Here is a 22097-nt window from a genome sequence, read left to right as displayed (position 1 = left end):
AGCATTATCGGAGCAAAACTGGACTAATCCATGGATGGATAGCCTTAGAGCCATTACTCAGCTTTACCAAATCTTGTTATTGATCTCATGTTTGTTTCTGGTTCTCTTTTGTCTTATGAAATAAGCCATTTAAGAAACATTTTCAAATCTTTTGGGTACCTTTCACTAATCTCATACATTCCCAAAGGTAACCACTATTGTGCAGTTAGTGTGTATCCACTCATTTTTGTGAAAAATTTTTATACCTCTAAACATAATCTGGTATTGTTCTGTGAGTTGTAAAACTTTACATAAGCACTCAGCTGTGTGTATCCTTTGTGATTCACTTCCCACCCCCCCCCATACTGTATTTTACAACATGTACCCACGTCGAACACATTGTCTCTAGTCTGTTCACTCTAACTAGGATAATACGGTATGTACCACAATGTACCTATTCTCTGTTCGTGGACATTTTAGTCGTCATGTAAGGAACATTCCCGCACACATCTTTGAGTACCTTGCTTTTCTGTAATATAGCTTCTCCTCTCTGTGGACTCAGTAGAGGAGTGCATGGCTGACTGAACTTCCACACATGCAATCTGTAAAGTCGATTTAGCCAAGAGTTGCTGGTACCTCTGCTCCAGACTGTTGCTAGAACTGCTGCCCAGGAGGAGCCCAAAGTGCCCATAGCCTTGGGCACCTGGGATTTCCACCACCGGCTCTGGTGTGCCGCCAGTGCCCTGAGATTTGCTGGGAACATCTGAACGCACTTTCTACGTCTCCTTCCACATCTTACACACCAGTGTGGATCTTCACACTTTATTTTTCTGATCACTAAATGATTTCAAGTTCCTGGTCAGGACTGAAATGTTGGCAAGAGAGAGGAGTGAGTGAATGAAGACTCTGTTAATCGGCCTCTTTCTTCTTCACACAGCAATTTTGCTAACAGATGCAATTACATTTGAGAGCTGCAGAGAACAGAATCTTATGTTTTATTTCTTTATTCATCGTTTTACAAATGGGATTCACTGTAAAAAAGGAAATTGCCTTTGTGGTTCGGTTCTTCAGGCTAGAGTGCTCTGAGCTTCAGTTTTTAGGCCAGCTGCTGCGGCCACCTTCTCTCTGGTGGGTGAGAACCAGCTGGGGAGGGAGGCTAAGAAATCAGGTAGAGTTCCTTTAAATCCAATATATTTTTATTCTTTGTAAATACAATGAGTACAACCTTTTAACTTCACAAATCAGTTAATTCACTTTGTACAAGAGAAGTTTTACTCATCCTATGATAGTCCAAGTGCTGAATATTTTTCCTCAGTGCTAGTACCTAATAAATCAAAATGTGAAAAGTACAGCAGCTATTTTAAAATGTTTGTTTCTACATTTCCATAAGTATAGATTCATACCAAAGGAGCAGCTTATAGTGTAGGACGGTGTGTGTGTGTGTGTGCGTGTGTGTGTGTGTGTGCATGCGTGCATTCAAGGCTTTACTAGAAACCGGTTTTCTGAAAGGCATTGAAGAGTCTCAGGCTGTTAGCAATGGATCGATCAAGAAACCTTTTAGCCTCCATCTCCCTGTGGTTCCTTCTGGCATCATGTCTCTGTTCACTTACTCTCTCGTGTGACTCGCTGAAACACGAGTTTGGACCCCCATTGCCTTTGGTCTCAGCACTTTGTTAGCGGGACAGCAATCTGCCTCATCATCAATCTCCACTTTATTTGGTTTGGCTGTTTTTATTCATCCTCCCTCAATTTGCGTTCTTTTAGTAAAGCTCCTCTATTTTTGAGATGTTATCCAACCTGAAGTCTTGGTGAGAATCTCATTTTCGTCCACCAATTCCTTTGACAAGGTTGCCTGACCTCCAGTATCAAAGAGAAGGAGGAGGAGGAGGAGGAGAAGGAGGAGGAGGGGAAGGAGGGGAAGGAGAAGGAGAAGAACAAAAGAAAGAGAAAGGAAAGAAAAAAGATAGAGAAAAGCAAGTCTCATGGCATAAGCTACCTTTCATTCACTAACTCAGTTCTGAAGGCCACTTCATGATGTATTATGATAGAAGAAAAACTTTTGATAAAACTTTTGATTTAAAACCTAACCATTATTTTTAAAATAATTTCTCCAACATAAAATAGTTCTGAAGGCTGCTGTATGATGTTATACACAGAACTATATTTGGTTACCCAACTTTATCTGCTAAAAAGGAAAAGAAAGTTCTACCGATGTTTTAGCTTTTGAGAGTTCAGCCTGATCTTCCAGGTAAGAAGCAGAATGGCAAGGCCTGTGGCAACCCCCCCATCCGGTCCCCCCTCCCAGGGCGTGGCTCTGCTTGGGTGATCCTGTGACACCCCCTTTTCTTCCCAGCTGCCCTACCCTGGGCGAGGCAGCAGGTCAAAGCCACTGGAACGGTATTGTGTCAATTGGCATTTTTTTTCCTGAAGGCTACACATTCCCAAATTTATGCTTCCTGAAAGGTTTGTTAGTTGAGGCTTGGTCTCCGTGGGTAGAAGTTCATCAGATACCGCCCCATCCTGAAAAGTGGGGACTCAGAACTTAGATGTCACTGGATTTGTACATATCTGAAAGCAGTCTTGTAATTGGCACGTTGCCGATGGTTTTTTTGAAAAACACCTCTTCTATGGTTGACGGACTAATAGAACGTAAAGCTGGCAAAAGCAACAGGAGTTTTCCAAAGCGACAGGGTTGAGTGGGATATCTGGAATAGGAGAAGCCATGACAGCAAGGTAAGAGTGACGACTCATGGGAATTCGTATCTCATACGTGAACGCACATCATCTTCAGCATAATTTCCTGATTGGGCCTCTTTAATACCACACTCTCTCTGCAATAGACACCTAGGCAGTTACTACTGGCCCTGTTGTGTGGGTTGAATACTCGAGGCATGAAGAACATGATGCTGCCAAAATCACTGTCCTTACATTAGCAAAGGGCTTGCATTTCGCTTGGAGAAAAAGTAATTTTAAGAAATACGGTACTGGGGTGCTGGGTGGCTCAGTCGGTTAAGCATCCGACTTTGGCTCAGGTCATGACCTCACCGTTCGTAAGTTCAAGGCCCGCGTTGGGCTCTGTGCTGACAGCTCAGAGCCTGGATCCTGCTTCAGATTCTGTGTCTTCCCCTCTCTCTCCCCTTCCCCCACTCATACTCTGTCTCTCAAAAATAAATAAATATTTTTTTAAAATTTTTAAAGAAATATGGTACTAAGTTTAGGTCAAATATCCACTACAGGTTGCCAGTGTAGAAAATAACCATTCTGTTCATGATAAAAGTAGCAATAACATCCACATTTTCTGATTCTCATGGCTCCCTCCTCAGGCTAATCTCCCTCAAATAAAATGGATTCCTTCTTGAAGCAATTCTCCAAATTATTATTCAGGCATTATACTTAGTCACTCTCAGGAATAATTCCATCCTTATTACATTGCAAATTAAAGACTAAGTTCTGTTGGGTGGCAGTGCCACCCAACTTTCATGTCAATGAAATTGGCATATAATTAAAGATGTGAGAAATTGCTTAACAATTTCCTCTCTTGATGTCCAACATGCGTCTGGGCTCAGATGTGCAAGTTCGATTTTCTGCTGCTTTAGATGCCTATAAGCCCCTTCCTCACAGCAGCCCTGATGCTTCTCCATCAGTTGTTCAGAATCAGGTATCCACATACTCTGCAGGGAGGGCTCCCTCCACTACAACACACCACCTGGAAGGCTGCGCTCCAGGGGCACCTGTGTGTAACAAAACCAGGTCTAGCTCCTTTATAGGAGCTAGGTGGCTGAACACTGCACTTAACTGACTGATCACTCCACCCTGCAGACAGAATCCAGGGGAGAAACTGTCATGGCTGTCTGTCAGCTTTGGGCTCCCTCTCTTCCACCTGACACAAAGCTGATCATTCTTTCTGAGTCTCTGAGGACCCCATTCTATTTGGCCCTTTCATTGCCCATCTTCATAATCAGTCAGGGACAAGAACCACCAGACACATTTAATCATGAGGTAAGGAAATGGTGGAACTTAGCTACATTTTTTAAAATACTTTAACCCCATCAGTTGCTCTCCTTGCTCAAAATATCTTCTATGTTTCCTGGAAAGTAATCCCCAAGATCCACATCTCCCTTCCCCCTTGGTCATTTACTCTCTTCAACAGCTCTGTTTCCCTTGTGAGGGTCAGGCTGAGCAGCAAGGATCCTGCAGTGGGTAAGAAACAGGGGCTGCCTGGACTACCCAACATGCTGGAAGTTTCCCATGGTCAAGAACCACTGTGGGAAATAGTAACTTTCGGAAAGGATAGATTTGGGGCAATCTATAGACCATTAACTCTTGGTTTTCTGTAAGTAGATTATCCACTCACCTACCCACTCCTTTCATTTCCTAGTTGGGAAGGGACTGGTTAGTCAACAAGAATTAACTGTTTGTTCTATGTCAAGTACTATACTACCTAGAAACAATAACAATGTGTGTGTGAGAGAGAGACAGACAGACAGACAAACAGACTGAGATGGTGAGAGAGAATCTGACTACTCAACATTATTTTTTAGAATATAAGGACACTTGGGTGGTTCACTTGGTTAAGCGTCCAACTCTTGATTTCAGCTCAGGTCATGATCTCATGGTTCGTGAAATCAAGCCCTACATTGGGCTCTGCTCTGACAGCACAGATCCTGCTTGGGATTCTTTTTCTCACCCTCTCTCTCTCTGTCCCTCCCCACTCTCAAAATAAATAAATAAACATTTAATAAACAAAATTCCATGTCAAAGTAAATGTGCTCCTTCAATGAATAATTTCCTTGTTTTGAGGCTGGGATAGAAGTTATATACTTGCCATTTTCCTAAAACAGACTTTTGTTAATTTGTGATTTTGCTCTCTCAGGTCACTCTAGAAGAAGCTTCTGGTGCACCAGGCCCTCTCAGATGCCTCTTCTTCCACGCTAGCACCTCCCACAGCACCTCTAACAGTCCCTCTACTGGCTCTCCTTGCAGCCCTTCTCCCCTGCTGAAATCCTGCCATTCAAAAACCACCTCACATGTCTTCTCCATCACCCAGCCTTTCCAGACTTTTCTCACCACCTAGAATCCATCTGTCCCACTCCACACTTTGCTTTTTCTCTCTTCTCTGTTCTGAATTAAATGATCACTTCTGCCTACTTCATGCAATGGTTAGAGACAGTGTCTTTTTCTTTCTAGTGTCCCGCAATGCTCACCAGGAGCCCCTCACATAGCAGAGTACTCAGCAAATGCTTGACTGAAGCAGTAAGTGGATATCATATTCTTTTCAGTGTGATGTTCTTTATACCTCAATGACTATAGATGTCAGAGTTCAGTTATGATATACAGGTTTGTTTTTAGTGGGGGTGGGGAGGTGGATGAAGTGCCCAAATTATGTACTGTTCCATTTTATAATTTTGAACAAATATTAAGTGCTTACTATACATTCTGAAATTTAACATGGATTTAAATCTTTAAAATCATGGCACTTTAATTTGAAAGACATACACATGTACTATCACTCAACACAGTTTCACTGATATTTCGTTGACAGGGAACAGTTTTATTCATTAGTTTTCAAAAGAGTATTTATAATAGAAATAAGCAGATCATAGCAGAAGTGGTATCACCCCCAGTGAATACAGCTGACTTGGGGTCTCACTGACCCCTTAGGTGAGGGAGGCGTTAACTGCCTCTATCCTCTCACTGTAGTTACTTCTAGCACAGTGTCTGTGGGTGACAATGAGATGATCGAGACAGGTTTGCATGGGCTTCCTTTCAAGGTTAAAGAATAAACAACAATAGCAACTCTGTTCTAACCTCAGATCTACCACAGTCCTAACTTAGGAAGCTAGCAGGGTCCCACTACTCTTTCAAAGCCTTGATTTTTTTCATCTTAAAATGGAATCAGAAAGTCTACAACTCTTGGTGGACTTGTCCATTGGTGCCAGGAGGAGCACTGCTGGAGCCCCAGTGGCTGAGAGCTCCTATGACTAGCCAAGAATAGCCTCTGCCAGTGGGCCCTGCTTGGCCAGAAGCTGCTATGACTCAAAAGAACTCAGTGGATGGATACCAGTCACCAAAGCCAAACAGCAATCATGATGGGGTTAAAGATGGCCTCTCAAGGATGATGTGACCACTCTCTAATATATCAACTTATATACCACTCTGGCCTTCATTTATGACATTTCCTCTATTGGGGTCCATTCACACCAACGAATTGTTGGATGTTCCAATGTTTTGATGGATCAATTTGTTCAACTAGGACAGCCATAAGGGGTCTGGTGAGGCTTTCACTTGGATAATCTAATCTTATCTGTTCCTCTCACCCATCCTGCAATAGGTGAGAACACAGATTCTAGCTAAATTAGCTGGCTGGCAACAGGATGATGAGTCACAGGGTCTGAACTGGCTTATTACTGCCTGCTCACACATTCACATTGGAATTTTCTTAAGTGCACGTTCAAGGCAAACAAGAGTCACCTGGTATGGATGTAGCTGTTGAGGGTTAGCTGAGCCTCGTCTTGAAGGGCTGCAATGGCGGCTGCATTCCGGAAACTTCTCAGTTCAGAACCACTATGTGTAGGAACTAGAAATGAAGGCCAGGAAACTGTGATAAGTGGCACAGGAAACGTAGGAGGGAAAGCAGCTTTCTGGAAATGGATGGCCAGCAGAACAGTAGGGTCCCCACTACTGACAGTGGGGCTAGCCTAAGAGTATCTGCCCCCTTAAAAGCCATCACCTCTTTATGCAATCAATGATCAGTCTGGACTTTGAGGGGGCTGAATTAGTGAGGTGGCAAAACCAGGGAGGGAGAAGAGACAGGGGTTGCATCTGCCTACCAGCTTTGAAAGTGACGATGCATTTTAGACAGGCAAATTCGGTAGCGTCTAACCGGAGTTGTCTAAACCGAGCCACCACCTCTTGTAAAGCTTGTATTTCAGATATGATCTTGTTTAGCTTCTGGGAGTCTGTGTTGTCACCATTCATGCCTAGAATAGAAATATGGAATAAATGCTCTAATATGAAGGCAGTTTCATGATTTAATATTGATTTTTGACAGAATTCTGCATATCAATATCTATTCAATTGTCACTCTAAGATATCTGATTCCATGTAAACTGGCTATATTGTATGAAAGTTAATATAAAATCTTCTCTTGGATGATAACAAACACAGTAATTTGCATTTAAATAACAATGCAAGCAGTCATGAATACAACAAAACAACATTATTTGCATTTAAATATAGATTTATAAATGACAGGTATACTCTATTGTTCAGCAGGAATTTGTTATTCTTTACATGTTGTTCTTTTTTCAGTAATGTATTTTTATGGTAATTTCTACAACAAAGTCATTAAATTGTGCAATTCTTACCAGATACAGCCAGTAGAGTGTTAGCATCAACCGGAATGGCCCATTGTGCTATTCCTAGAACAAACAGTTCTCTCCAAGCATCTTCCAAAAGCATCAGCTGTCATACAATAGATGTATAATATAATATAGTGTGTAATTTATAAATTTATAAACAATTTCAATATGTAAATTTCCATTATTTTAAAAAATGTTTTAAATTCCTGTCTTGGTCATTTTTCCCCTGAATATTCTAGCTTTCTTTTATTTTCCATATTTTCCTTTTTGAAAAGGTGCCTATAGATAAGCACAGACATTTGAGAGTCAGCCATTCCAATTCCCCAAACTTTGCTTCCTTTGGAAAAGGGTTTACCCTTCTTACCCTTGCTTCCATTCATTCCTGACCACCTAGAAACTTCTCCGGTGGCCCAGGCTCTATGAAAGGCCACCAGCAACTCAGCAGGTGACCCCCTTCATATAAAATGCTGATATTATTAGGGTTGAGGATTACAGACGAAAAGTGTGGATCTGGGCCCCCATCTTCCTAGAGGGTTGGGGGGCTGGGCTGGGAGTGAGAAGAGATCACTAATTCCCAAGAGACATGCAGGGAAATCAGGGTGTAATTATGTTAATCGGGTTTTGCTGAATTTACCTCATCTCACTGCCTGATTTTTCTGAGACTCATAAGTGGACAGCATCAAGGTGCTTGTCATTTTCATTCTAAGAAAATGTGCTACTGAATATTTAAAATGAAAATATGGCTCCTTTTCCAGTTAATATACTGGATTCCACTTCATTGCAGTTTGCTAGTTGTTGAAGGGTTTCCACTGAAGGGCTAAGTGGCAGACAGTAAGTAAAATTTTTGTTTGCATTAAAGAGTATACAAATACCTGTTTTGAGAAAAAACAGGCAGTGTGCATGGGTGCACACACGCATGTATGCACACGCACACACACACACACATCACATACATACACGGCAAATGGTTAGAGTCAACCAGTAAACCTGGTCAAAGATAGACTCTAATCATTTTGAAAAAAAAAATCTGTTTTTGAAAAATCTCTCAAAAACCAGCCAATTCTGGATGATTTATGTGAAGAGATTTCCTTTTGGGAGCTAAGAGCTGAATTGTGAAGGCTTGTATCCAAAATCACAAAAGACCAAAGGTTTAATTTTGAAAATGCTTTATTTTTAGTTTTATTGCATTAAGTACAGAAAATAATACTTCAAAAATGCAAGGTAAACAATATGTAATTCTGACCATGTCTAAGAGTCCAGGCTATGGAAAAAAAGAACATCCCATACTAGAAGATTAAATGTTTTGAGCACAAATCCTAGGTCTCTCTAGAGGAAGCATGATTCATATTAAAGGGCACCGTTATGCTTTAATTAGGTATAAAATGAATTAAATAAATAAACCATTTGCTTTTTAAAATTACTTATTAGCTTTTTGGGAAGTTGGTCATTAATTTCCATGAATGTCTGGGTAACCAGCCAATGGTTATGAACACTTCATTTTCTTTCTTCCCCTCAAGATTAGAAAAATTTCAGCAGAAGCTATTTCTGATATTCCTAACAACAAAATTTCTGGCTTTTGGTACGATGTAATTTTTAGCAGCACACACTTTTTCTCCCTCTGAATGTCATTTACAACTACAGAATGATGCACAATGCCCATTTGTTTACAAAATCTCTAAAAGTACTTGAAGAATCAAGGCAGATCCTAGCCAACAGGAGGTATGCAATAGACCCTTTAACTGTACGTGCTGATAAATTAGTGGTCAAGGCCGTGAGTGTCACGATAGAAAACATAAAGCTCTGGACATAATGCACTAAGACCAGTTCTGAAAATATTACAGGGGAATACGCTCATCATCTATTTCTCTCAGGTCCAATATTCTTAAGAAATATTTTAAAATATCATTAAGATTTTTTAAACTTGTGATTCAATTAAACAAAAAGAGAAAGAGAAATAATGTTCTTCTATATTTGTTTTTGAGAGCTGAAATCTAACTTTCCTGAAATAACATAATTACATTTCTTAGTAAGAGTTCCATAGCTAGATATTTTGAACCCACAGTAGGAAGTTAGGAAAAATCATTTCCCCATTGCTGTTAAGAAAGGATGCCTGGCCTTTGTGATTTATCCAGATAAACTCCAGTTTCATAAGGCTGACTGATGTTGCTTTTTTCCCAACCCCCTTCCCCCGAGAGCTCAGTACCCTCTTGGTCATACCTGGTCCTGCAAAGATAGCGTGGAGAAAGCTGGTACACTCTTAGCCCACTTGATGCTCATAAACAGAAGCCTGGCAGCTGATTCGCACACTGACTCTGTGGCCACTTCATACAGATACATTGGGGTCCCATTCACTTCATGGGGGTACTGAGCGAGGAAGAAAGAGAAACACCAGGGAGTAAGGAAACCATAGCTTTGCAAGAAAAGCCAAGCTTTAAATTTTCTAATTAGAACAGGGAAGGAGACAGGAATTCGGGTGTTCTGCTGAAACATGCAGTTGCCATTGGTAAATAAAGACAAACATCTGTATGTATAGATTTTGAGAAATTATAACTGTTGGGAGAGGCCCATTTCTAGTTTTGGGGGGCCTGTTCCTTCCAGAGGGGCGTCTGGCTTTTCTATCTCCTGTAGCAAATTTTCCTCAGGCTAAGCAAAGTGCCGGGCCTGTCTCCCAATTTAGACAAGAGCTGCTTGCATTTGTGTCAATAAAAATAGATGTGAAAAAAGTATAAATTAATAGGCATCCCAAACACAAATATGCATATGAGTATTTTTAGAAAGGATTAGTATATTATGGAAATATTTCAATTAGACATCTTAATCATTCACAGAGCATTCCCATTCATAACTGACAACATATTCATAACACTACTTTCCCAAGCTTATTATACACATCAAGGGTAAGAAAGCAATATTAAATATTGTGCTTGTGCCGGTGCCCAGGTGTTTGGCTTCCCTGCAGCGTGGGGCTGCAGCTGGCCCTCCCCTTCTCGGCCTGGAGTGGGTGCTTTGGGTAGGTACCAGCTGGAAGCCTGGAAGGTAGTCCCTAGGTGGCAGCCTTTTGAAGTGGTTCAGGCTGTGGCCCTGTTAAGTAGAGACTTGTGGTATAAATACATGCATCTCAGAAGAGAGTGAAGGGAGCGTGGAAAATGAAGCCAGATTCCTCAGACTGTCCTAACAGGGTGAGCTCTACATGCTGTTGCATTGGGGACCCGAAGCTTTGCCCAAGGAAACAGATCCCTGAGATCTGCAATCAGGGACTCTTTTCTACCAGCTGTAGCCAACTCCTTTTTGCTAAAAACAGAAGTGTTCTTCTGGTCTCCAGCAATACCTAGGTTGTTCAGCCATGCTCCACACCAGGGCATTTCTGTACATTCCCCATGGAGAAAGAGACTCAATGGGGAATGGGCCAGGGAGTCTACATCTGTAGCCATCTCAGAGAGTGACTTCACTGCACACTAAAATTTGAGCACTACTGGCTGAACAAGGGAGAGGAGGGGGTCTATAGCTCCCCGCAGAGCCTGGCCCAGCACCGTTGCCAGGTCTGTCTTTTGCCTGAACCCATCCCCGCTCAGAAGAGGTGGGTTTGCCCCTCTCCTCCCGCAGCTAGGCACCAGACTCCTTGAATCCAGCAGGGACACGGACCTTGGGTGTGGGCTGAGCCAGACTCACGAGAGTCTGCCGTTCTGGGGTGGCGGACACGGCGGCTAGCTCCAAGCCATGCGGCTCCAGCTGCGTGACTGCGGTGAAGAAGGCCGGCGCGGGCAGTGCGGCAGAGGGGAAGTGCGCAGCCGCCCCGTTCTCTTCCTTATGTCCACGGAAGTAGAGAGCCACCTGCTTGCGAATGGTGGACGTCCGAGGCCCCCGCTCGTGCTGCACCGCTGCAGAGACAGACAGATGGATGAATACCCCGATCAAAGACTCGACAACACTTAGCTGCTGCCACCCTCCCAGGCCAAATGCCCCATCCGGGCAGGCAAGGTCACTAGAGAGGTGAAGAGAGGGAGGGAGAGGGAATGTGCGCTCGGAGGACGCTCTGAGATCGTTTAACTCTTACACTGGAGGCATTAGAGAGCTGAGGCAGAGAAGAGGAACCGGGGCCCCAAGTGTCCTGATAATGGCCACGCCTCAAGCAAGACTAGATGTGCTCTCTGTAGGTTCAGGGCTCTTTTCCACCAGGGTGGTCTCAAAGGAACCGGAAACCATCTGGGTGGGGGTAGTTAGATAACCTTGTATGAGACAAAGGGGAGAGGGAATATTGTGCCCACCCAGGCACAGCGTCCCTGCATACTTCTCCCGCTCCCCTACTCCACCCCCTCAGAAATGGCGTTTGGCCTCCGAGGGCCTCAGGAGAAAAGGACCAGAGCCTGGGACATATTGTGGGATAGAACGAGGGAGCACCCGTCTTGGAGTGTGCTGGAGGAAGGCAGGGGAGATGTGACAATTACCGCCAACAGTTTAAACAAACAAATTAATTCAGGGCAATCTTCCCCGCACAGAGCTTGACAACTTGTCAATACACAAGTTCAACAGGTTGGACGCTCCCTCCTGCTTCCTGCGCTGTAGAGGAAGGATCACTCCCCAGTGGGCGCTGTGCCTCCTGGAGCTGCCACCCAGCCCGGCCAGTCGCCAAAGCGAAGTCCTCTCAGCATCCAGTCCTAAGGCCCCATTCCTCCCTTTAGGTCAGGACTCCCGCACCCGGCCAGGCATGGGGCGCCCTCACCAGGCCAACACCGGGCATGCACTTGGACTGAGCTCTGTGCAAGAAGCATCTGACTCCCTCGTTTTTGCTGCACTCCTTTAAGAGCCTTCTGGGAGTTGGGTGTCAGAGGCACCCACAGGCGTCACCCTGCCTTTCCAGCCCCTTTTTATAAAACCAAGAGAAGGTCCAGACAAAGCCCAGATTACTATAATGGTGGTCCTGATTTTGCAATCTTGATGAATTAGCAAACAAGGACTTGAAATTCTGCAAGCTGTGTCTCTGCCCTCCTTCCTCCAACACAGTTCCCTAGTCCCCACGATCTCCACCCTCGAAGACTATACAGACTGTGAGATCCTGCGGGAGACTAACAGGCTTAGAGGTGGCCACAAAAGAGCTGCAAGGAGAGGCAATAAGAGGTATTAGGACGTGAAGCAGGAAATACCGCGTGTGTGTGTCCAGTGGACTGGGGCCCCCAGGAACGCTGTCTCCCGGGGGTGGTTGTGGGGCACAAGTTTCCAATGTGGCCATGGGCCATACTTCAAGAGTTCAGTAGGGTGGGTGGGGAGGGCTCATGCAGAGAGATGGAAGGATATGACTGAAAATCCGAGTCAATTCCCAGCATCTGGAAAGATGTGCTGGGGAGATGATTTACATGCACTGGAGTGCCATGTATTTTCTGTACATATAATTTACTTACTAGCCAACCAACATTAGAGAAATAGAAAGCTGTACTGATTACCATCTTTGTTCATGTTGACTTCCAAACACTTCTTCAGGCGACACGCCCTGCACTGGTTTCTGTGTGTCTTGTCCACCGGGCAGCCTCCCTGGAACAGAGCGTAGGCGGTCAGCAGCCCCCAGGGCCTTTAGACTGGAGACATGAAGCTTGTGCCAGGTCAAGGGAAACGTGGAGGAGGGAATGGACCTGGCCATGGACCTAGGAGCTGCAAGCCTGCCTCAGAGGCCTTGGGCACAAGCAGGGCCAGGGAGAGAAAAGGCTGGGATTCGGGGGGGCGACTTCAAAAGGAACAGCCCCTGACCCTATGAAAGTGGACAAGGAGGAAAAGTCCTTTGCCAAGCAGGTGAAGGGTCCAAGTGCCTGCTTGCCTGACTGTCATGCTGGAAGGAGCTCTAGAGGGGAACTTCCTTCAGGTGCGAAGATGGTGGAGTAGGGGGCGAAACTTTTCAGTACCGAAGACAGCGACCTGGCCCCGGAGGAGGAGGCATCCCAGCTGGGTTGGGAGCAGGGATCGCCACCACGCCCCTCCTCCCACCAAGTATTCTCTCCGCCATCAGGTCTGGAGTCCACCTCTTTCTGTCACTTTCTTCAGATAAATCTCTCCCATTTATTCTTCACTACTTCCTTATAACCACATGTGAAACTTGTCTTAAAGACTTAATCTCAGCCCAGATTCACAGAAAGATAGCCATTCCGGGAAGGTGAGGCAGAACATACAGAGGTGAAAATAAGAAAGAAAGAGTCCAAGGCCTGGGCAAAATCTAGAAATACCCACTATGTAAATAAGACCAGGAAGATAATGCGATGATGGGCTGTCTGACAAAACGATAATATGGCCTGAGAAAGTGGGCATGATAACTGGGAAACAAGAAAATAAATGAACTAACTAATGAAATTTTCTGGAAAAATATTGGTTATTAGAAGATGAAATTTGCAGAGAAAGTTTCTAATGGAACTTCTGTGTTTGTATTCAGTGTTAGGTGTTTTTACTGAGGGAACATATACATAGATATATAAAGAGTGACAGCTACATATGCATTTTATACTCCAAAAATACAGAATAAGTTTGTTGCTTTCCTGTGTTTATACAACTTGCTACTGTTACATGTGCTGTGGGAAGAAATAGACTATAATAAATGTATTTTTATTTTGCTTCATAACCTAAAAAAATCATATACTCCGAATTTGCTGTACACACACTTCCTGGAATAGCCCTTAGGAAAAAATAACACGCTTGAATATGCTTTTTCATGAGATCCCACCCCTCTGATTTGAAATATGTTGAAGTATTTAAAACAAAGGTGGGACAGGGGCTCATAATAATTTCTATGTGTTTTCATTACTATTAACAATAAATTGGAATATTAGTTACCTAATCTTAGAACAAAAAAGATAAAGGAAATAATCTTTGCTTTCTAAGTGAATTCTTTAGGGCATCTTTGCTGGCCAGCGTAATAGCTCAATGTAAAGAGGTTTAGAGAACTTGTTATTAAATGAAGTCACATATCTATTCTTAAATGTTATCTTTCTAGTATTCTGACAAACAAGCTAATGCAAAACGGAAGCCTTCATTTGTTCTTAAGCATGTCTTCAAATCAGATCATATGTATATAAATATCTGAAGCTTGAGAGAAAGATGAGTGCTTGAGCTCAGCCCATTTATTCTCTGTGCAAAGAGAGGACACCAAGCCTGATGAGTCTATTATCAGTCCTTTACAAGGACTTGGACTGACATCAATATGTTTGAATTGATAGCCAAATCCTTTGAAAATATCAGGCATAACATCTGAGATTTTGATTCCCCAATTCTGTGCATTGCATAAAATTAAAAGGTAATTTAAGTAGAAGCCTGCTCAAATCTGATGACCCACAGTAATCCCATATTCCTGTGGGGCTATGGGGATACAGCCTTGCATGTGTATAATGTGATGTGACCATGTGGTATACCCAATTAAACAGGTAACAGGGACGCAGCTCAAAATAACCTTTCCAAATGTAAATGTCATCATGTTCTTGTTGATAATCCAAATCTATTGGAAATTGATAAGAGCAGACATAGCTTTAAAATAGAGTAATTCACTAGCACCAGACAATATCTGTGTATGTATATAAATATATAAATATTAATTAATGAAGATGTTTTACCATTTTGGTTACCAAAGGATGGCTTCTGACTAATACTCTCCAGGATCTTCTTGGGAGTCTAAGTGGTGGCTCTGTGCTGAGGGTCTGTGTGTCTGGCTGAGGAGAAGGCAAAGTGTGGGGCCAAAAGGCTGATCTCCTTGAAATGAACCTATTACTGAGCTGGGAATTGAATCAGAGGATCCTACTTGCTCTTTCTGGAACCTTTGGCTCACTCTTGTCTCTCTCAGAGAGTTCTGCTTGCTCAAGACCAACACACAACCAACCAGGCACATCTTCTAAGCAGAGAAAGAGGAGATAATAGGAGCCTTGGAGAGGATCCCATTTACCTCTTCCTTGAGAGCCTTCTCTTCCTGTGCACTCTACCCTTTCCCCACGAGGCCCAGCTAAAGTCACATGGGCACTGAAGTCTCATTGACCACTACCAGAGCAGTCCTGCTACTCCGAAGTTGAAAGGACACAGCCAGCCCTTTGCAGGGCAAGCCCTCCGTGCTCCAAATGACCATGCTCACCTTGGATGGCAACCTTGACTGGAGTGCCTTTTACTTCTGCCATGACAGGTAGTGGCCAGGGCACTGAGCTTGGGTACTGCTAGGGAATGGGGGTGGGAAGGAGGCCATAGAACATAGCCTTTTCTCCAGCTTGCACTTGTGGTTTAGATTCTGAAGTTCCTTAGGTCCCCTGAGCTGGCTTCAGAACCACTGAGGGTGGGCCATACCCGGTGTCAAAGTATGTCAGAGGATTGCAAAAAGTGGTGTGAGTGTGTGTGTGTCTGTGTGTAGGGAAAAGCCAGGATTCCAGATTTCCCCCTGCAAATTCTGTATCTTCCCTTACCTCTTCCCGCCTTTCCCACGCGGAAGGGCCTCTGAACGTTGAGGCGGGAAGGAAGGAGAGGAAGGGAGAGGTCAGAGCTTGGTCTCTCCCCAGCAGCTTGGAAACTCGGAGGAGGCCTTGGCACAAACAAAGGAAGGGGAGGCAGCAGACGGGAGCCGGGCGGTGCAGCCCTGGCCGAGGTACCTGGTTTCCAGATTTGCAGACATACGTCCTGTTCCTGCGGATACTCCGTTTGAAAAACCCCGAGCAGCCGTCGCACGCGTAGACCCCGTAGTGTTTCCCCGAGCTGCGGTCGCCACACACTTTACAGGGGATATCTAAAATACGGCCTGAAATCGCAGGAAAGACAGGGAAGGGGGGAAGGGGCGAGAGGGAGAGGAGGGCGGAGAAGAGGGAGGAAAGGGGAGCGGGAGAGAGAGATGCTAAGCAATCTGACCTCTGAAGGGATTAGCACCGAAGCTGCGGTAAAAGCAAATAATGAAGTGATTTTATAGCCAAACTTTTTTTCCTTGAGCAAGTGTCAGTTTCCTACAATGAGCATTATTCATGCACCGCTACATGTATTTGGGTCTCTTCTAATCGCCGAGACCCATTTTGGAATAAAAGATTACAGCAGGCCGGGGCGGCAGCACGGCCCGCCGCTGCCTTTCTGCTCCGCGGAAAGTTTGGCCGCCTCCCTCCCCCGCTCTCGCATTAAACAGAGAAAGTTGTTAGCGCGCGAGGAGACAAACTTGAAATGTAAAAGGGGAAAGAAGAAAAACAAACACGGCTGGAACCGGGGATGGCAGCTGGAAGGCAATCGAGTTTTCTCTGAGCTGCCGGGCCGTTGTTATTATTAGGATTATTATTGTAATGCTAATACTAGGATTATTAATGATAATAAGGGTAGTGGTAATTGCCCAACTTTCGCTTTACCTATTTTAAAAAATGCTTAGTGGATCGCTTTTGAGAAATCATTTCTTTTAGGAAAAGAACATTTCCCCCCCAAAGTAACTAGCACCGGGCAGGGCAAACGAGAGAGAGTGACGCCTGTGCGATCCCTTAGCAGGTTAGGTGGGACAGCCACCCCCTTCTCCCTCCGCTCCCCAAGTTCTTCTTCCTCCAAGACCTACCTCCCCACACTGGATCCAGGTTGGGTCCCTTCCTGCTTGTTTTTCCACCGCTGTGGGAGGCTGATATTTTAAAGGATGTAGCTGGTTTCTCTAGACTGTACTCTACCCTTTTTGGCCTCGACAGGCGCCTGGTTTAAGAAAACTTTCCTTGGAATCTCCTCAAACCTGGGGTGGCCATGGACCTTGAAGGAATGTTAGGGAGAGGGTTGTATCTCAACCCAAAATTCGGAAGGAGGGAACTATTTTCTCTAAGGTTCAAGAATTCAACAAGCCTGAAGCGATTTTTTGGGGACTTAGAAATCTTCCCACCCGCAAAGCAGGAAAGTGTTAACATTTTGATCATAAAAATAATGATAGTAATAATTTATTCCTTTACATTAAATTTTCCAGTCGCTATGCGACGGAAGGCCTCCAGTCTGGGCCTGAGACGCCTCCGCCTTGATGAAACTCGACAGTTGCTTCCCGGGGCGTTCAGGTTCGGGAAGCTCTCAGGCTAGGGTGCAGAGAGGCGAGTCAGAACAACCGGGCGAGCGGGATGGAGGGGGCGAGGGCGCCACAGGGTGGGGGGGGCTGAGGTCTCAGAAGTGGAAACTTGCCCGTAGATTCTGCGGCGTCCTGGTAGGCGCGAACTCCTGACCAGGGCCTTGGAGGAGTTCGGGGGGCCGGGAAGGAGGGAGTTAGGGAGAGTGCCGGCGGCCAGGGTGGGGGTGGGAGTTCGGTAACGACCAAGCTCGGCCTGGGTAATTACAACCCCGCCATAGCACCTGCCTATAGAGCCACCAGTGACCCGTCAAAAAGAGTAGCATGGGAATTCAGACGGCGACAAAGGCGGGTGGGGGAGGCGCGCGGCGCGGCGACCACCGCCTCGGCGCCCCCTTTCTCGTACGGTGGGAGGAGAGGTTGTGCGGGGGGGGGGGGGAGGAAGGGACTGGAGAGAGCCAGACGAGGCCACAGCGGATCTTGTCCCTCACCTCCTTGGGTCTGTCAGAGCGCCCTAGGAACTCACAGCGGCCCAGCAACCGGAAACGCGAGCTCTGCTGCGTCGCCCTCATGCTAGAAACAGTAAACTTGGTTTCCATATTTTGCAACCATCGTTCCCAGTATAACACATGCCCTCTGGCTGAGAGGGGCTCCATGTTTGGGGTTCAGCAATCTTGTCACCCTAGCTGTCCTCTTCCCGGTGGCACTTTGGATGATGCCAAGATGAACGCGCAGGAGGAGGAGTGGTGGGCCTTCTTTTCCCCGTTTCCAACCCAGAGGACAGGGACACACATCTCTGGAGAAACCCATGGGAGGCCGGGAGGTCCAGAGCGAGGTGGGTGACCCTCCTCCAGCTGGGGCGGGCGGGGGGTCGGGGCTCCTCGACAGTCGCCCCCCCGGGGCCTCCAGAGCTGCGGGTCGGCCCTGCCACGGCGCAGACCTCGGATCCACGGCTCCAGAGGCAGATTAGAGGCAGGCGTACTCGCCTCGGGCGGGGCACAGGAGGGAGGGACGCGAAAATTCCGGGGCATAGCGGGTCTGCGCCTCAGACTCCGCCACCCAGCCACGTTAAGGTGACTTGGGGTCACGAGACAAGCTGGTTGACCCCGTTGCAAAGCTCCTCTCATTTAGCAAACCGAGCGAGCTCCGACGTGAGGCAGGCGGGAGTTTCCTGAGGCTGGAAAACCGTTCTTAACTTCCCTCGCCAGGGGGTCCCCTCGGGGCTTTTTGTGTGTCATAATTGCCTAAAGATATATGGCAGCTTCGATTACTGTAATTACCATCAGAGGCTGTTGAAAGAAGTTAGTCTGGGCTGCAGGGGTGACTGGCCCGGGTCTTGTTACCACCCAGGCGGGGCTCCCTGGTGACATCGCTCTGCCCTCCAGCTGTGCGAAACCGAGCGAGGCGGGGGCCGCAGACCTCGCGGCCCGGCTCGGTCCTGACCTCGCCCGCTGCGCGCCGACCTCCTCGCCGCCCCGGACCCGAGGGCCGCAGGTTTCGGGCCCGGCTGCCGCCACCTGTCTGGAGAAGGCCGGGATGCAGCGGCGCGGCGGGCGGGGGCCGCCTTCCCGCGGGCCTGAGAAACTTCAACAGCTGCGACCGAACCCGCGCCGGGTCTCAGGCTTCTGAGGCCGAACTCGGGCCCTTGGGAAGTTGGAAAGCTCCCAAGTTTCCCCAGCGTGTCACTCAACCTTTCTTCTGGAGTCCGGACGGTTCGCCTAAGTCCCAGTCCACCGCGCGAGGGTGCGGGCCCCCAGCGAACCAAGCTTGGCGCCTGCCCTTTCCCTCTATTCCGAGGCCTCGCTTTTCAAGCAGCTTCCCCCCCCACCCCCAACAAGCATCAACGCTGGCGACTCTGCACCCCAAGTGGGCCAACGAGCCCGAGGCTCTTTACTTCTAGGGAAGAAGGCCAGGGCCTGTCACAGGGCGGGGTGGCCAGGAGGCCTGCCGAAGCCCACAGGCTTCTGTTTTTGCATTAGAGGCTCGGAATGCTGCAGAAAAGGTTTCCTTCTGCCCCTCCAGGGAAGGACCTCAAACACCAGAACCTGGGCCACAAAAGCCAGGCCGCCTCGCATCCCAGAGATTCGAGTGGCAAGGGCCAGCGTAGGCCCGAGGCTAAACGCCAGGCCTCTGCAAGGGTCGTCTCTGATTTGTGCGAGCGGCAAAGTTTCCTTCTCTCTTCCCTCTGCCCTAGTTCTAAGCATTTCTCCTTTTCTTTTTTGTTCACCTTCACTTGAATTTTCAAAACGGTAACACCCAAACCAAAGAGAACGGTTAAAGTGAATTGCTTGCCACTTAAGTGGGACTTCTTCATCAGTTCTCAGAAGTATCTTGGATTCTCCCAACTTTCAAAGACTCCGGACAATGAGGGCGTGAGGGGCGGGGGTGTTTGTGGAAAGCACGGAGCGGCACAAAAATGCTATAGGCGAAGACAAGGGCTGCGGGAGATCGCTGGGATGTGGGGACTGCGGCGGGGGGCTACCTTCAGTCTTCGGCCCCGGAAAAGGCAGCCCTGGGCCACCGGAAGGCGGGAACTGAAAAACCCCCGGGAGATCCGAGCCTCGCGACAACGCCCGCCCAACGCCGGCTCGGGCCTCCACATTCACATCTCGGGTTCCGCAGGCACCCGGCAGCAGATGCCCTCACGCACAGACACACACACGCAGCCCCCACTCTGGCGTCCGGGGTTGGTTAGAGATCAGCCACGGCTCGGCATTCTGACGGGGAGCTACCAGCTAAGCAACTTTGAGGAAGGAGAGAAGCGCGCGAAGGGAACAGGCCGCACACTCCTGCCTCTGCCTGAGCTCCCGCTCGAAAAATCCTTGGGATTAGGGATTTGGTCCCCTCTTTGCTAGAGCGGTTCGCCCATACTTTAAATTCCCCAGTTATGACCTACGCGGATTTAGGATTAAGGAAAATGTGACTTTTAAATTGTTTCTGCTTCCCGGTTTGCAGGATTATTTGAAATAACTAGAAACGGGGTGCAAAGCATTCCTTTCAAATCCGCTTTGCGCAGAGTTGCTTTTGCGCGCTGGAGCTCGGAGTTTTGGGCGAGCGTGTTATTGTGCTGCAGCCTGGAGCTGCGGCCTAGTTCCCGCCCCCTGGCGACCCCCACCCCCACCCCTTTCCCCCCCGCACCTGGTCTCTAAGCGGCTGCAACTCGCGGGACAAGCGGGCTGCATGGGTCTCAACCTTCCCACCAAACCAGGGAGGGGGGTGGGAAATCAAGCCATCCAGAGGTAACGAAATTCTTCCCTCACCACGAAACATCCCGACTCACGGGCTGCAAGGAGCTGGGCCAAAGCGCACACACCGCCGGAGTCCTTTTCCCGGGCTCGGAGCCGCAGCGCTCGGGGCAGGACCTCCCGGCCTCCCCTGACGCCCACCCCAGGCTGCGCGCCTGAGCCCCGCGGTGGCCCGAAAGGTACCCACTTGTTGATCCGGCCGGCTTGCTCATGCTGGCTGTCCCGGGGCGGAGCGGTTGGTGGGCGCTGCCCGAGTCCCGGCCGGCAGCGCCCGCCTCGCCGCCGGGCGCCGCCGCTCTCCAGCCGCCCTCCAGCCTGCAGGCTTCCCGGCCGGACAGGTGGGTGTCGGTTGCGCGCTGCGCTGCTCCCCGGGCGCTCAGAATTCGTTCCACAGTGGGAATTTAAGCATCATCAAGTTTCTTCCCGGCTCTTGCAAAACCGCAGCTGCTGGGAATGTTGCTTGGTATGGACACACGCATGGACAGACAAATGGAGAGACGGACAGGCAGATCGAGGGAGAAGGGAGGAGGACAGCAAAAGAGGAAGAGTGAAGAACAGAGACGGAGACACGAAAATGGTCTTCCTACGCAGCCAAAAGGACAAAATCCCACTCTTTCCCCATCCCTGTCTCTCAGTCTTCAATTTCTCCTTCTATATTAGGCATGCAGAGTGTGGCCAGATCTCTACAGACCGCTGCTCTTTTAAGGAAAGAAGGAAAAGACAACCGCAGTCTCAGGCAGATGGGCTCGGCGCTGCCCAAACCAGAGAGCGGAGTGGGAAACTAGATGGCTGGGACGTCTTCCGAGGGAACAGGCGGCCAGGTCCCAGTTTCCGGGGAGAGCCGCGCACTGAGCGGCAAAGGGTCCCCGAAGTTCATTACCCCGTGACTTTGTGCTTGTCGCTGCGGGCTGGGTCCCTTGTAATATCTCCAGAAGCGCTCTGACAGGCAGCCGCGGGGAGGGGAATAGGGCGTCCCTGGCCCACTTAGCTTTTCCCCCAACTCCTGGCGGGGTCTGACGTCAGCCATGTGCGGGGAGGGGATGGGAAGAGGGAGGGGGTTAAATGCTAATGATATTAATGAACCTCCAAGCGGCTCCCAAAGAAAATGCAGGCGCTGTCGGAGCTGACGAGTTAGAGTGTGAATATGGGAGTGTGGCTCTGTGCGTGCGTGATGGTGAGGACGGTGCTGCTCTTGTAATAAAAATGAATTCTTATATTTCATGGCAAGGGGGAAGGGGAGGGGAGACGGAGCATTCTCAGAACGCTTTCCCCCTTCTCTCCAGAGCACCAGACAGATTCGTGGAAGAAACTGGGTGGCTGTGTGTTTGTGTGTGATTGTGCGCACCGGATATGGCCATGTGAGTTGGTTCATTCTTGGTCCCGTGCCCTTTCTGTTGGGTAAAACTTGGATCTGGTCCGAGGTGAGTAATTATTCATTTTGCAACTATCTACGGAAAGTTGTAGCTGAGGACGCTGTATGCGGACTTGGGGCCTGGGATGGAGTCT

The 22097-nt window shown here is 47.7% G+C and overlaps 1 protein-coding gene across 1 annotated transcript; it reads right to left on the bottom strand.

The window, feature by feature from the left end:
- Window positions 1-1157: 1157 nt before the first annotated feature.
- NR2E1 (nuclear receptor subfamily 2 group E member 1) lies at window positions 1158-20927 on the bottom strand. The gene is made up of 9 exons (XM_029945472.1): window positions 20779-20927; window positions 15938-16083; window positions 12779-12866; window positions 10983-11218; window positions 9558-9704; window positions 7347-7443; window positions 6810-6959; window positions 6451-6556; window positions 1158-2684 (listed from the first exon to the last, which is right to left on the bottom strand). Exons 1-9 carry the CDS (start codon window positions 20801-20803, stop codon window positions 2522-2524), a joined length of 1158 nt encoding a protein of 385 aa, XP_029801332.1. The 5' UTR covers window positions 20804-20927; the 3' UTR covers window positions 1158-2521.
- Between the last annotated feature and the right edge of the window lie 1170 nt (window positions 20928-22097).

This window comes from Suricata suricatta, chromosome 7 (assembly GCF_006229205.1).
Source record: "Suricata suricatta isolate VVHF042 chromosome 7, meerkat_22Aug2017_6uvM2_HiC, whole genome shotgun sequence".
In the NCBI taxonomy this organism is placed as follows: domain Eukaryota; kingdom Metazoa; phylum Chordata; class Mammalia; order Carnivora; family Herpestidae; genus Suricata; species Suricata suricatta.
The sequence above is the reverse complement of the archived record's forward strand: the minus strand, read 5'-3'. Positions and strand labels throughout refer to the sequence as shown.